This window comes from Lacerta agilis, chromosome 7, assembly GCF_009819535.1.
Source record: "Lacerta agilis isolate rLacAgi1 chromosome 7, rLacAgi1.pri, whole genome shotgun sequence".
NCBI lineage: Eukaryota > Metazoa > Chordata > Lepidosauria > Squamata > Lacertidae > Lacerta > Lacerta agilis.
This window is the reverse complement of record NC_046318.1, coordinates 66,369,729-66,385,270: the sequence shown is the minus strand read 5'-3', so window position 1 is coordinate 66,385,270 and position 15,542 is coordinate 66,369,729. Positions and strand designations below refer to the sequence as shown.

The 15,542-nt window shown below is 38.9% G+C and overlaps 1 protein-coding gene across 4 annotated transcripts in view; it reads right to left on the bottom strand.

Annotated features, from left to right (window-relative positions):
* The window catches only part of ZFPM2 (zinc finger protein, FOG family member 2), a 333,910-nt gene that overhangs the window by 117,473 nt on the left and 200,895 nt on the right, over positions 1-15,542 (bottom strand). For all 4 annotated transcript variants that reach the window (XM_033155731.1, XM_033155735.1, XM_033155733.1 and 1 more), the window contains exon 5: positions 9,925-10,036. In XM_033155731.1, the coding sequence (XP_033011622.1) occupies positions 9,925-10,036 (112 nt within the window). The remainder of the gene's footprint in view (positions 1-9,924; positions 10,037-15,542) is intronic.

Below are 15,542 nucleotides of genomic sequence, written 5' to 3'. Positions count from 1 at the left end.
TGCATAGAAATTACATATAAGTCATGAACCACTGCTCCACAAACCATCTAATCTAAAATACATTTACCTGTGTTAAATAACCACTGTGTCACAACACTATGTGATCCAGCTGAACTTAATTAACTGGTTCCCTAGAGTGCAAGGTACAATCCTGGCTTAACAGCAATTTAACCCAAATATACAATTGCCTAGTTGCCCTGTCACCTTGAAAAACTAAGGTTGTCCCCCACCACAATTATTAATTGCTGGTGTCAGTTCATCCGGCTCCATAAGGAGCCAAACCTCAAAGCTCTTCCACCAGAGGGAGCCATGTAAATTTCCTTTCCTCCCTTGAAGATCTGTAATCAGCTAGAGACCACATGCTTACAAGGGGGATTTAAATGTTTTGTTCCATGCATTCATTTAGCTGTTCACGTCCAACACCCAGGTTGCTTTTTAACATTTCCCATTAATCTTCCTTGGGAACTAGTAATCACTATAAATATTATGACAAAGTTATTCTCTTAATTATTAAAACCAGGCTGAGTATCTGGAGGGCAAGCAACACGGTAGTCTTGTACTGCAGAAACAGCTTTCATAAAATAGAAGTTTCTATAATCAGGGAAGAATAAATTCCCAGATTTCCTCCCTTTTTATTTCTTACAAAGTACACCTGCCAACATTCATTTCCCCTCGTGTCATAAACTCAGGGTAGGAGCATTTGACAGGAATCACTATAAAAGAGGCTGTGGCTAAATTCATCCTTGTTTCATTTCATATAGACCTTTTGCTCTCTGTTCTGATGGGGCTGTTTGAAAAGAATGACCAAGGTTTGATATTAGGCATCTAGGTCATGGTTTCACCTTGACAACAGCTCTTTCGTTTCAAGCAGTAACATTTGCCAGGATCCCTAAGGTACTTTCATTTTTGTCAATCCGTTTTTTTAAAATAAAAAAAATGCTATGAGGGGGGAAAAATAAGATAAATCTTAATTCACAAGCTGCAAGACTATCTCTGTGTCTCCAGCACAAAACTTCAAATTCAATCCAAAAAGTGGATGTGTATTAGAAGTCTGCAGATTTAAACCTTGTCCACCATGATCAAACTGGATTTATGGAGCATCATAACTCTCCAGACACCATCCTGCAGCTTATTAATTTAATAGACTCCTGTCCATTCCATGATGTTCCTGCCCTGACAGTCTCTCAAGATAAGGTGAAAGCCTTTTGACAGGACAGAGTGCATATATATTTTCTTCTGTTTTCTTGTGTATGGGGTTGTCGACAACTTCAAATGTGTGGCTCAGCAAATTTGTGCTGCCCCCTCTCCCTTTTAGCTTTGCACAGAAGACAAAAGTAGAAACATCTCTGTGAAGCAAAGTGTTTGTGAGAATGATGGTTTCCTCCGTCTCAAAGACTTCAATAGACTCGGGGCTTGAAAAGTAAAATCTAAGACATTTCTGATATTGGGACACTTCCACTGGCAGAAGGAGGGCAAAATGATTTTTGCGCATTCGCCCTTTCTCCTGCAGTCGCCCTCCCTGGAGCCCCAAAAAATCTGCTCCCCCAAAACAGTGTGGGAGATAGTGTAGGAGTGTGGGAGAACTGACAATAACCAGCCCAACCAGCAAGACTGCCGCCGCTAACCCTGCCCCATCTCCTCAGGCAGAGATGCAGCATCCAAAATCATATGAGTGATCTTGCCCAAAATTGGCGCCGCTGGTCGCGGCACTTCTCCACCACTGGCAGAGGTGGCAGGGCAAGCAGGGGACTCACAGGCATGCCACCTGGAGGGCTTCTGCCACCTGAAGCAGAGGCTGTACCTCCCTCATGGCTGGGCTGGCTCTGTGCAGCTCAGCAATGTTACCAAAAAGTCAATGTTAGTTGGCAATACTAGAAGGGGCTAAGCTTCATTATAGCTGTCCAAGTCACACTCTGGGTGTCATCTACCAACCTTTCTACAACTCCCATTCATTTTAGTGGGCTGGAAACAGGCATCATTTCCTTTGGATTGCTCCCTCTCTTTTAAAAAAAGCTCGTTTGAGTTGGTTTGCCATTGAGAATGAATAACAGATATCTGTCAGTAAAAACAGTTTTAAAAGAAATTCTATCTGATTGAGATGTAACTTTAATTAAGCCAAATTTATGTTTACTGCTATTGTTTTGCTATTATTTATTTGTTGCATTTGCATCCTGCATTTCCTTTAAAGATGTCCAATGTGGCTAAAAACAGTAAAAGGTTAATCACCTTGGGTCACTCAGCTAGAAGAGCGTTTGTGAAATACAATAACTTTTATTGTTTTTATTAGGCAATTTTCACAATAAAAATGCCCACTCCACATGAACAAATAAGCAAAATCACAATAAGGCAATCTAAAAACCAGTTTGAAATAGATAACAAATAAAGGTTAAAAAGGGTAAAGTACCCCTGGATGATCCCCGCGATGGGGTGAGCTCCCATTACTCGGTCCCAGCTCCTGCTCACCTAGCAGTTTGAAAGCACCCCAAAAAGTGCAAGTAGATAAATAGGTACCGCTCCTACAGGAAGGTAAATGGCATTTCCATGCTCTGCTCTGGTTTGCCAGAAGCAGCTTAGTCATGCTGGCCACATGACCCGGAAGCTGTACGATGGCTTCCTCGGCCAATAAAGCAAGATGAGTGACGCAACCCCAGAGTTGTCCACGACTGGACCTAATGGTCAGGGGTCCCTTTACCTTTACCTTACCCCTGAATGGTTAAGTCCAGACTAAGGCAACTATGGGGTTGAGGCACTCATCTTGCTTTCAGGCCAAGGGAGCTGGCGTTTGTCCACAGACAGCTTTCCATGTCATGTGGCTAGCATGACTAAACCGCTTCTGGTGCAACGGAACACTGTGACAGAAGCCAGAGCACATGGAAATGCCATTTACCTTCCTGCTACAGTGGTACCTATTTATCTATTTGCACTGGCATGCTTTCGAACTGCTAGGTTGGCAGGAGCTGGGACAGAGTGACGGGAGCTCACTCCGTTGCAGGGATTTGAACCGCCAACCTTCCAATCGGCAAGCCCAAGAAGCTCAGTGGTTCAGACCACAGTGCCACCCACGTCCCTAGAGAACAAATAGCAGCCAGTTCAAATTAAATTTAATATATAATTAAAATAATTAAAATATGGAAAAGCAGAGTTAGAAAAATGAATCTGCCCAACAAGCTAGAAAACTATTTAAATAAAAAGGATTTTCTAAAGACAAGGTACAGAATTGTTTCTCAAGTTCCCACCAAACACATAATACCAGATGCTAGCAGTCAGGGCTGGCCCTCCCATGAGGCAAGGTAAGGCAACCATCTTGGTCGTCAGGATCCACAGAGGCAGCAGATCCAACCTCCAAGAAATGCATCACATGTAAATCTTCACATGCCTCCTGTTCCTGATATAAATGTTCACTTCCCGCAACCTAGTTCCTAATGTAGAGTTTCATTCCCTCTTCTTCATTTCTGGCAGGGAGAAGCATTTTGTGGTTCGTCTCAGGTGCCAGAATGTCTTGGGCTGGACGTACTGGCACTTCAGAGATAAGGGGTATCTCCAGAAAATAGCACCACCAGGTCAGGAAGGTGGTATTACAATCATACCGCTGTGTCAGGAAGGTAAACAGCATTTCCGCGCACTCTGGCACTCGTCACGGTGTCCCGTTGCGCCAGAAGCAGTTTAGTCGTGCTGGCCACATGACCTGGAAAACTGTCTGTGGACAAATGCCGACTCCCTCGGCCTGAAAGCGAGATGAGCGCCACACCTCATAGTCACCTTTGACTGGACTTAACCATCCAGGGGTCCTTTACCTTTTTACCTTTACCTATTACTATCATTCATTTGAGTCTGTTTATATAGCACTAAACTGTACTGTAAGCATTGCGCAATAATAAAAACAAGTAGGAACCTTCCAAAACATTGCTTACAAGTTAAACAACGTTGTTGTTGTTGTTGTTGTTGTTGTTGTTGTTGTTGTTGTTGTTATTATTACTTTTATTATTAAACAAAAAGAAGAAGGGAAGAAAAGAGTATACCCCTCCCCATTCCAAACAAATATTGAAGTTTGTGTTTAAAAACCTGAAGCATGCATAGATAGCAGGTTTCAGGGGGAGAAGATTTAAGCACCTTTCTAAAGCATGTGAGGCTGAACATAAATTGTTACTCCTGAGCCAATTATCAATTATTATTTATATAGAATTATCCACTCACATTTCATTAAGCATGCATTGGAAAGGAGTGGGAGAAGCACAAATGCTTTCTTCTGCATCATCTCAATAATAACTAAGGACATAAACTACTTGGTGAGGCCAGATAGAAAATAAAATAATATCAGTAAATCATGATCATAAGAGTAAAAACAGCCAATGTGGAACATAAAAAGAAATGACAGAAGGCTTGAGAAATATTTGTGTTGCCTATTTCAGCTGTGTAATTGATGCAGCAAACTGCTATTTATTTATTTATTTATTTACAGTTCACAGGGTAGTCACTCCTGTTTTGTTTTCTTTTTTTAAAACTGGAATTTAAAATTTTAAAAAATAGTTTTAAAAGCAGCCATTTTATGATCTTTAGTTTTGAATGCAAGTTTATCTCACCAGTTCTATCTTAATTTCAAACATCCTCAGCCTTACACACCACACTGCAATGGTCTCAGACATATATTAAACATGTTGGTTTTTACTGCATGGAGTTATCCTGTGGTGCTCTGCAATCAATTACTGTTATACCACCATCATTAATAATTTTCTTAATGAAAATGATTCTGTTGATCTCCGTTGTATTTTAATTATCAGAGTTAAGCATAATTACACTGCAGCTCTGAGCTGGCATGTAGACTCCTTTAGGGCGCAATTTTGTTTTAACACACTGATAATGTAATTTTACATTGTGTCAGTTGTTTAGTTATTATCCAGTCGTACAATTCTGCTGTATTCCTGATAACAGATAATAACCTTAGCACCTCCTATATCCTGAAGTCATTTAAAAAGCAATATTAGAATTTCACAACTAGCTAACTTAATCGCCTTATGATTTTATAATTCCCACTGCTAAATATTTTTATAGGCCCCCTCTCTTGCCAATACCAAATATTATATATATATTCACACCCACACCCACACCATGATTTAGGTAAGATACACATAATGTGTGCTTGCCCACAGATTCATTTCAATGTGCACAGTTTTGTTCGGTAACTAGTTTCTTTTTCCCTTCATTTAAGGCCTGCCTTGCACTCTTAATCAATTGCACTCTTAATCTAAGAGTAATAATTAACAGCTCAAATTTTGTTTAATAGCAGCTATTCAATTTCCCACTTTCTTGGTCTGAGTATATACTGCACTCAAGTGAGCAGCTAGCTGACAAGTATGTGTCCTGTCCAATTCTGCCACCATCACTTCTCTGTTTAGATCGCTCCCAATCCAAGACCGGTAGGTACCTTAGTGCTACACTCCATCAATGGAAGAAGCACTGCATAGCTCTATCTTTCTCCTGGCAGTAAATACAGCTATCCAAATATATTTTATCACATTTATAGTCTAGCTATTTTATTGCTTCTGTATATTTCTGCAGCCACAACAGGCTAATTCAACCACAACAAATTAACACCAAAGAGCTAATTCATATATGATGCTGCCAATTTGCTTAACCACAGTTAAGCAAGCCATGAGTGAGTCACAAGATCACATGTCCTATTGCCCTTTCCATCTCTTCCAGAATACAAATCTCCCTCACAGTGCCTAGCTACAGTTAGCTGTAAAAACAACCAAGATGCTATCCATGGTTAGGGCTAACCATGGTTCCAAGTCCTCAAACCACAGTTTGGATCTGCTTTTAGGTCCTGCATTAAGCAAAAACTGTGGTTAGCTCTGACCACAGTTAAAGTTGTAGTTAGCATAATGAATAACCATAATGGATAACCAAAAGGGAGAACAGCAAATATCATCATATGGCCCTTTCCAAATTTGCTTATCCATGATGCTTCAGTATTGGTTTAAACAGATGCACAGAAAATAAGGATTCAAGTTGCTTAAGCTATCACTAACCACCAGGAGAGTGAAAGAATATGCTTTCATCAGCATAAAGACAGGCTAAAAGGAGCCTATATCTTCACATGCCATGCTATCAAACACCAAGCAAATATTACTGAAAGGTTTTCAAAGGGGCAGAGATCAGCTAAAACACCAACTGAGGGTCAATATACATTATACATTCTACCTTATCCAGTCCCCCGTGCCTTTTGGCTACTCTATCAAGACAGTACATTCTAACAGTTGAAGGCATTTATCCAATAGCAACCAAGAATTTGGGGAAAAATACCTTTCCTAAGGGAAATTCAGGACAAATCCAATGCACACATAACCTTCATTGATATTCCCCTTTGTAGCAGTGCCTAGTAGGATTATTTCATTTTGATCTGACAACTATTTTCACAAAAGTACTCAATCAACGAGTTGCACACCAATCTTTTAATATAGATAAGATCATTTCATGAAAAGTAAGGAGTTATATTTTTTTCAACTGGGAAAACAAATCTGTTGCGTCATCTTGAAGCTGTTACAGCCCCAATAAGATATCTTATTTTGTGTAAATTTTGAGGCATGAGATAAGCAATTGTACTTGCCCAAAGTGGGCACATGAAACTAACTTAAAAAATTAAAAAGAAAGACTGTGTTGGAAAAGATGGTGAAGTTATTGCAACAGTTATTTTTCCTTCAACACCTAGAATAAACCATCTGAACATAGCAGATGAAATGTCATTGAAGTACAGGAAGCATGCATCCTGAGGTAGAAAAAATCCTTCAGCTGGTTCACCAGAACCTGCCATTGGTGTTTCACAGGGGCCGCCAGGCAACCCAGGTAAGGGAGGCTGCAGCGGGTCAACACTTTCCTGTGGAACACACCATGTCTGGGGCTGAGAGAGTGTTAAAATATGGATTTGACAGTATGTGGTGTGAACCAAAGTTCCATCTAATCTAGTATACTGTTTCCCACAGTGACCAGCCAGAATCTACCAGGAATTTCTAAGTTTATGTTTTATACATACTTCCCTGGAACCTACTGAAGGCTGGGTAGCCTGGAAGTATTTTAAATAATTAATAAAGGGCAATAACCCTCCCTGTTTTATGCAACCTCCTGGTTCATGACCAATAACCAATAACAAGTGTAACCCCTCATGGATTCGTCCAATCCCTTCCTAAAACCATCTAAAGTAATGCCCATCATCATATCCTATGATAGTGAATTTCTGTCTATGTGAACCCCAAAATCCTGTTTTTCAATATATACTAATATATTAGTATGCCAATACTACCTGACATCCCCAAGGAATTTTGATAGTGTGGAGAAACTGTGTCTTGATGGAAAACGAGTCCCTAGACATGCACTGAAACCACTTCAGACTGCACCTTTCTCCATATTAAAAGCAATCTGCATACAGTAATTTAGATGTCAGGATAGAGAGGTCTAAAATAGTTTGTTTTCCTACATGTGAATAAAGGGGATTTTTTTTATATCCATCATTTAACAACACAAAGCACAGTCTTCAGTCTAAAGTGGTACAGTCCAGGAACCATTTTACCACCTCATCTGCTGTTGGGCTAAACTGCCACATTTCAGCATACATACACAATGATGTAAATTGGCTCCTCTTCAAGAAAACATTACTATCAGAACTGAATTTAAACAAGTAGTTCTGCAGCAGGATCAGCCCTTACATATTTTCCCCATAGCTCAGGCATTGCACCTTCCAGAAAACTGAGAGAATACAAGAGGGTGTGAGGTGGGGGTGGAATAAACATGTAAGAAGTCTATAAGAATAAAAAAAAAGTATAAGAGACTGTCAGAGAAAACTTTCAACTATGAACATCCTGGATTTCTATTCCTGATGTATCTCTAGGCTGAAGTTGTACTTTGGATAACTGCTGCAAAGTTTCCATATAAACAGTCCTTAATACCTTTCAAAATAAATTGCAATTTCTCACGCATATGAAAAATGTTACTGTACGCAAACATCAAAATACTGTGCTGTTTTCTGCTGCTAGAGCAATGAGTCACACTACACTTTAAAATGATGCAGATTCATTCCCTTTTCAGCTCAAGGTTTTTCCTTAACTAAATCAGGTATTTTCAGGTTACAAAATTAATTTATTGGTGTTTTGTAATTATAAAAGGAAGAATGCATAAGACCTTAGTGTGCAACTACTCATTTTTAAACATGCAAATTCTCTGTTTTCAGTGTTTCAATTTTCAAAGGCTTGTAGCGGTTTAAAGGCAATCCTCTTATAAGTGTACAAATTGCAATGATTATAGGAACAAGTTGTAATTGTTTCTAGTAAGTTTTAGTAGCCTTTGATGTTATGATTAGTGTTTTGTATGTTAATATAGTGATATGGGTGCTTATTTGCCTTGCTGGTTGTATGCAAAATGGTCACTAGGTTGTCGCAGCAAACAAATCTTTCATCTCAGTGGGTCTGTTTGGTAAGGAATAAAAAAAAACCTAAAATAAATTGCTGTAGAACTGTGCAATTTCTGAAGCAATCACAAAGCAGTGAGACGGGATTTATAGAATTTGAAACCTGAGCTTAGTTGGAAAGACTAAATGGAGGAGGGATAAATACAACATTGACTATGCTAATGGGGCACACCAGCTGTATTCACAATTTCTTGACTGAGCAGTCAGGTATCATAGATCTTTAGTACCAATTCAGCACTGCAGGTTTAATATTGTACCTTTTTTTTTAAAAAAAAGCTCAGGCCTCTAGCTGTTGATCAAAGGAACACTGATAGGAGCTGGGGTGACGTTCAATCTAATAAAGAGTGGTGATCAAACTTTTATCTATACAGGTTCTATACTTTTACAGGTTCTATACAGAACTTAAGTTTTGCCTTTGCTCTAAATCCTCCTGTGAACCAAAGTCCTAGCTTGAGAGTTCAGATGCTTCCCTATTGCACCGTATTATGACACAATAACTTCAATCCTGTGCAGTTGGACTGCTTAAGTTCCCACTAAAGTTAATGGGATTTCAGCAACCTACTGGCGTGCAGGATTGCAGCTATAATCTCTGGCCACACGGTAACCCACACACAATATTCTTGTGACCACTGAGCGTATCATTTTGGGAATCACTACAGTGGGAAGTAGTAGTAATTGCCATGCATTTTAAATAGCATCATGATGTCGTTATTGAGCAAAGAACCTTTTTGTTTGTTTACACACCATGGGCCAAAGCTAGCTGCCTTTCGATACTTCATCACTGTCAAGGTTCCAAAATAATGACAGCAATAAAATTTCTTACAATTATCTTTCAGAAAATAATGCTATTTCCCAACAACATTTTCAAAAATGTCAAGGTTCACACACTTTTCACAAGGTAGGGGGTACGAGCACAACATTTTGGATTTAAATCAGGTTAGAACTGCAGGTTAATGAACTACTTTATGAACTTTCAAAGCTCAAAGAAACTTCAAAAGAGGCTTGTGACACAATGCAGCAAGAAACTAAGGGGTGGGGGAATCAGAGAGATGCTACATTTCTACAAGTCATTGAACAAGTCTGTAAAGCCTAGGACATACAGTACTTTTGGACAGTGGCTTAAATGGCAGGTAAATTAGGCAATGGCATCAACATTTTATATAATACAATGCATCAAGTATAAGAAAGCTCTTTGCTTTTTTTCTTAAATGTTTTATCTGTTTGAATCTTAAGTGGTAATAGTATGCCTCTGCTTCACACTCATTTAATGCATAATGGAGAAAAACTATTTTTTTTCAGGTAAAAAAAATGGAATAATGCTTCTTAGATCAGAAGAAGAGAAATGAGAACCACAGGCCCCGCCTTTGTAACCTGCATATGCCACCTGTTATGCAACAGGCACGTTTCATCAGCACCGTTTTAATTCCTTGCAAAGAAAGTGGAAGGGAAAATCAGCTTGTGTTTACCTTTGCTGTACACAATGCAGTTGTTTTTGTTGTCTTCCACTCCTTGCCAAGTCACATCCAGCAGCCACTTGGGGCCAGCAGTCAGCACCATAGGGACTGGAGCCTTTGTCTTCTGGAGAAAGGATGATAACAAACAGATGCCATTTGCTTGCATTGATTAAGAACTTGAATAATAATAGTAATAATCATTTTATTTGCAAACAACTAAATCTCCAAACCCATAAGCCAAGGCCTTATTCCCCAGCCTCGGGACTTAAAAAAAAAGCAAAAGAAAGAAGAAGTAGAAGACGACACAAGCTGCAAAGCTTTAGTGCTTTCATAGATCTGAATGGCAGAATTATTATCAAGGATTTTTCTGAATGATAGTGCTGGATCAGATCTCCAAGATTAGGGATATCTCTGGTGGCTTAGAATTATAAAGGGAATGCAGATGACTTTCACAGAAAAGAGCCAAGTGTTTAGAAGTGAACTTTAGACACATTGTACTTCATTATCAACAAGATCTTACTATTTCCTGAAACAGACAGAAAAGAATTTAAAGAATCAGTATCCATTTCAAAGCTCTGTCCTGGGTAACATTTATATTATAGTGGGAAATTATTCTGAATGGATAATGTAATTTCCCCCCTCTTCCCCCCTTACTGACTGCTGATGTGCTGCTCTACTACTGTTGAAATAATAATGCTAATGATTCCACATGCATGATCTCCAAGAAGAAATCTAAAAGCAGCAGCCAGAATTCATTTGAATTAAGTCCAAAAGGAGTTGGGGGGGGGGAGGAGAAGAGGCATGATACCCACCCTTCTTTACAAAGGCAAAGTGACACATTTTATTACGAAACACATTTTGTGTGTTAGGGTAGAAAAGTTCAAATTATTGGCACTCCGTCTCTCTGTTAAATCTAGATGCACGGAAGGAACTGATCTGGAATTTAGTAAGCCTTATCAACATAGGCTGGTAGTGAAATGCCGGTTAGACATTTATCATTCACCAGTCCTTGTTCTGTATATCAAACATCATGAAACTATGACTCAGAATACAGAGTACAATGAAAAGGGTCTCAAGGTAATACTCCACTAGGTTTTCTCCCCCCTCCCCCCCCCCCCGCTGCCAAAAAAAAAAAATCTGGATAAGATCATTTCCCAGCAGCTCCAAACCTTTCTGAGAGAAATTCTGTTTCCATGACTGAGTCAGAAGTTGGAAGGATAGATTTAAAGCCAAATCCTGTGGGTTCATTAATAGGTTGGAAAATGAGACACTGTGGCCACCACGCTGCCCTAACATTATGCTTTGTGGCACAGCTGGAAAAGACAGGCTCAAGATATGTGGGCTGACACTACTACGCTACAAACCAAGCAATTAAAATGTTGTAGCAGTGTGGTGTCTTATTAGTTTGCTATTATTATTTATTAAAATTAATATATAGTGTTATGTGGCACCGTTGTGATAGAGCAGCATTGGCAATGTTTCACCTATGCTGTTTTCAAGAGGCTTTTCCAACCACTATGGAAAGGAACTGCAAACCTACAAACCACACCCCATGCACAGGCTGCCTACAGATGGAACACTAAACTATGGTTTGGCGTTACATGAACGAGTCTTGAACTTCCTCTGCTCCTCTCATCTTCTACAAGGAAGCAATCACTTTTTCTATTCCATTTTAATTTCTTTCTTTCTTTCTTTCTTTCTTTCTTTCTTTCTTTCTTTCATTTATTTTATATCCCGCCTATTTAAAAAAGATTTCAAGGTGACAATTCTAAGTTCAGTCCTATGTGGGGTTAGGGATGAGCAAAGCAGCTAATCCACCACCACATTCTAAGCCCTGCCAGCTTGCCAGAAGATGTCAGGGTGTTTCTTTGTTCCTTCTCACTGCAACAACTGTGAGGGATCCATGGTGCTTTTTATCAAGCAGATCCAAAATCACTGCTCTCTGTCCCCCCAATATGCCCTGTTTTGAGGCTTTATGCCTGTTGCCACCAGCAGGAGGCTGGTGCCTCTGTCACAATGGAGCCCCCACTACCAGGGGCTTCTTCTCCATCAGTGGAGGTTGGCAGAGATATACCAAGGGTTGTAGCCAATGCTAGTTCTATTCAGGGTAGACCCATCAAAATTAATGGACATGACTTCGTTCTGGTAATTTCTATGGGTCTGATCTGATCTGAGAAGGACTGGCAATGGATACAACCTCTACACAAAAGCAGACATCAACACAGAAGGTTAGAATTGTGCTCTAAAATGGTCATATGTGTCTGTAACATATAAAACAGCAATCGTGGGAAAACTGCAATTAACAGAACAAGCTCAAAAATCAGTTAAACAACCAAAGCAGGCATTTATAAAGCTGTCAATTAATAGAAGGACATAACAATAGGACATCTTTTTGCCTAGGCTTTTTCTGATACCTAAAATTGGACAGTGTTTTTCTTTGGTTGGATTTCCTGTATTCCAGTTTTTGTCTTATATGCTTTTATGCCACTGCTATGCCACTGCTATATTGTTTTTAGGTTGTACACCATGTAATATATTTTTTCCAATATTAAGTAGTTTAGTAATGCTTTTAAATAAATACATGACAAAACGAAGTGGAATAGAAAATGACCAGCCTTCCTAAACCACCAGGTTCTAACTAACAGTGCAGTCCTAACCCAACATCCACCAGGGTGAATACCTTTGCAACAGCAATCTTGGGCTGTCACAGCAGAGCTGGATTGCTCTGTCCACCTCTGAAAACATACAATCACATGTGGATTCCCAGTGTGGTGCCACAATGGAGAAGGCTCTGCTCCTTGTCACTGGCCACCACACCACTATTGGCTGAGAAATATGGAGCAAAGAATTAGATGCAGAACAAAGCATATTTAGAGGGACTTGCCTATGAAGGCAGTTCAGAAGCTACCCAGGTCTCAAGTCATTTAGGGCTTTAGATGTTGTGAATCACCACTAAGGAGAATGGTCCTGTGCTCAGGTCCTCCTTGAAAGTTTCCTACAGCCATCTGGTTGTCCACTGTGAAAGCAGGATGCTAGACTAGATGGGCCTTTGGTCTGACCCAGCAGAACAGTTCTTAAGTCCTTCCGCAGCACCTAGTTGCACTTGCATTTTCCTATCCAACTAAGATCAGAGCACCTCTCTATACCACTTGGACCAAACTAACCTGAACTCACTTTCAGTATATGTAGCAAAGCTGTCTGTTATTTGGGCTGCTAGGAAATAAAAAGTTTGAGGACTAATGTTAAAACATCATGGGAGTATGGGCTATTCTTTCATCTTATTGTGGTAAAGGTTAGCTGGTCATTGCCAACACACATGGTGACATTTGCTGCTGGATTTATCTTCATGTTATGATTTGTTCTTTCAAAAGAGGAATCAAGCGCATAGACAACCTAACATAGACAGCTTATGCTCCTATATACCTATATATATATATATATATATATATATATATATATATATATATACACACACACACACACACATCTCATATATATAATCAATTTATATATTATAATATAAACATCTCATTTTTTTACTCAAAAATAAGTGGGTAATATATATCTCAAAAGCCAACATAATGTTAGAAACAGCATATGAGCTTGCTAGAAAGGTATCTCAGTAATCGCTTTCCTTATTACTAGCTCTGATTTTCAAACAAAGCAACAGTACTAGTAAACCCACCTCTTCAAATAAGAATTCCCTTGCAATATTAGCAATAGTCAGTTAATATTTTGGGCATGCTGCATTTCATCCTGCCCTACTTTATGGCATGCATATACTTGAACATTACCTATATTTAACTTATTGGTATTCCTATCATTCCTTCAAAATCTAACATACTGTATATTCTTGTGATTTAGTCATACATATTGAAACCAATTCATATGCTTTCACACATAAGCTATGTTTTACCTCACAAATGCGCAAACAAACCACAGCTTGTTTTGCCAAACTTGGTTTGTTTTCTGGGTGCTTGTGCCTCAGTAGCTTGGGATGGGGTGATGAAACACACCATGGTTAACCAAGGCTGCTGGGTTTGAACGTAACACCAAAACATAGTTAAAACAAGCTGTGGTTCATAAGCCAACAACAAACCATAGCTTCACCTATTGGTTTGTTACTAGCAAACAACACATAGTATTCTGGGCTGAAGTTCGATGTTCAGATAGACCACACTTAATACTTAAGCCATGGCTTAGTGCTATATGTAAACTGGTCCATTGTTTGCATCAAGTATAATCCTCTGATGCATTCTAAAATGTAATTTTATTGAAAACAGCTTTGAAGGCCAAAACGGACAAGGCCAAAAAGGGTTATATTTAAGCATAATTATTATGTGGGAAAGAGCTAAAGGTTTGTCAAAATCAGAAACGAGTACATTTTCCACAAAAGATTGAAGAGTTTCCAGTTGTGAGAGAGGCTTTTAATGGGAAGGGTTCAAATATATGGGATTTGGATAGTTCAGTTGGTTAGAGCAGTGTTTTTCAACCTTTTTTGGGCAAAGGCACACTTGTTTCATGAAAAAAATCACGAGGCACACCACCATTAGAAAATGTTAAAAAAATTAACTCTGTGCCTATATTGACTATATATAAAGTAATTCTCTTGAATAGGAATCAAATAAACACAAAGAAAGTATTTTATAATTACTTTTCAATTTTTCCCACGGCACACCAGGCAACATCTCGCGGCACACTAGTGTGCCGCGGAACAGTGGTTGAAAAACACTGGGTTAGAGCTTGGGGTTGATAACACCAAGGTTGCAGGTTTGATCAATGTATGGGACTCCTGCAGGTTGGACTAGATGATCCTCAGGGTTCTTTCCAATAATTCTAAATCTATGATTTAGATATTTTAATATAATATTGCAATAATTTGAAGTTTCATTCTGCTGATTGTACTGTACCTTGTTAAACTATTATTACTGTTTCCAGGCCCCAGGGGTGGGGAAAGATAGAAACTGAAATAAATATACACAAGGGAAAACAAACAAGGCATACGGTTTCTGACTTTTCATCTATAGTACCCAAACCCTGTGATTCAGAACTGGTGGTGCATCATGTAACATAAATATTTATTAGTAGCTCTATATAACATTCCCTTAAATATTTTTCAACTGAGTGTGCTATTTCAGTTTCAAGCCTCCTTTTTTAAAAACCACGAGTCCAATTTGACAAGGGCAAACAAGGGCAAAAGTTGATCTCTTTGGGAACAATTAGAATCTGCTAATGAGGATAAGAGAGGTCGAGCAGATATCCACTTTTTGCTAACCTTTCAAGTAAGTGGACAAACAAGTGAGGTAACCCTCAAGTACTGTTTATACAGAAGTCAGGAGGTTAATGGAGGCAAAAATAGTCAATAAAATGCTTGAAAATTATTTTACCAGCCTAAGAGGAATCCCTAATAATTCAGTAATCTTAGATAGCATTGCTTAGAAACATTTATAACATCAGTGGTTTACATCTTCCAAGGACAGATTAAAATCTGAGCAGTTACACATTCAGTATAATCAAGCAATAAAAGTGTTCCGGCATTGTACAGTTCCACAAGCAGGAAAGGTTGAATGTCTGAATGTGCCTTTAACAAAATAATAATTCTCTGCATATGAAAAATAGCATGTCACAAA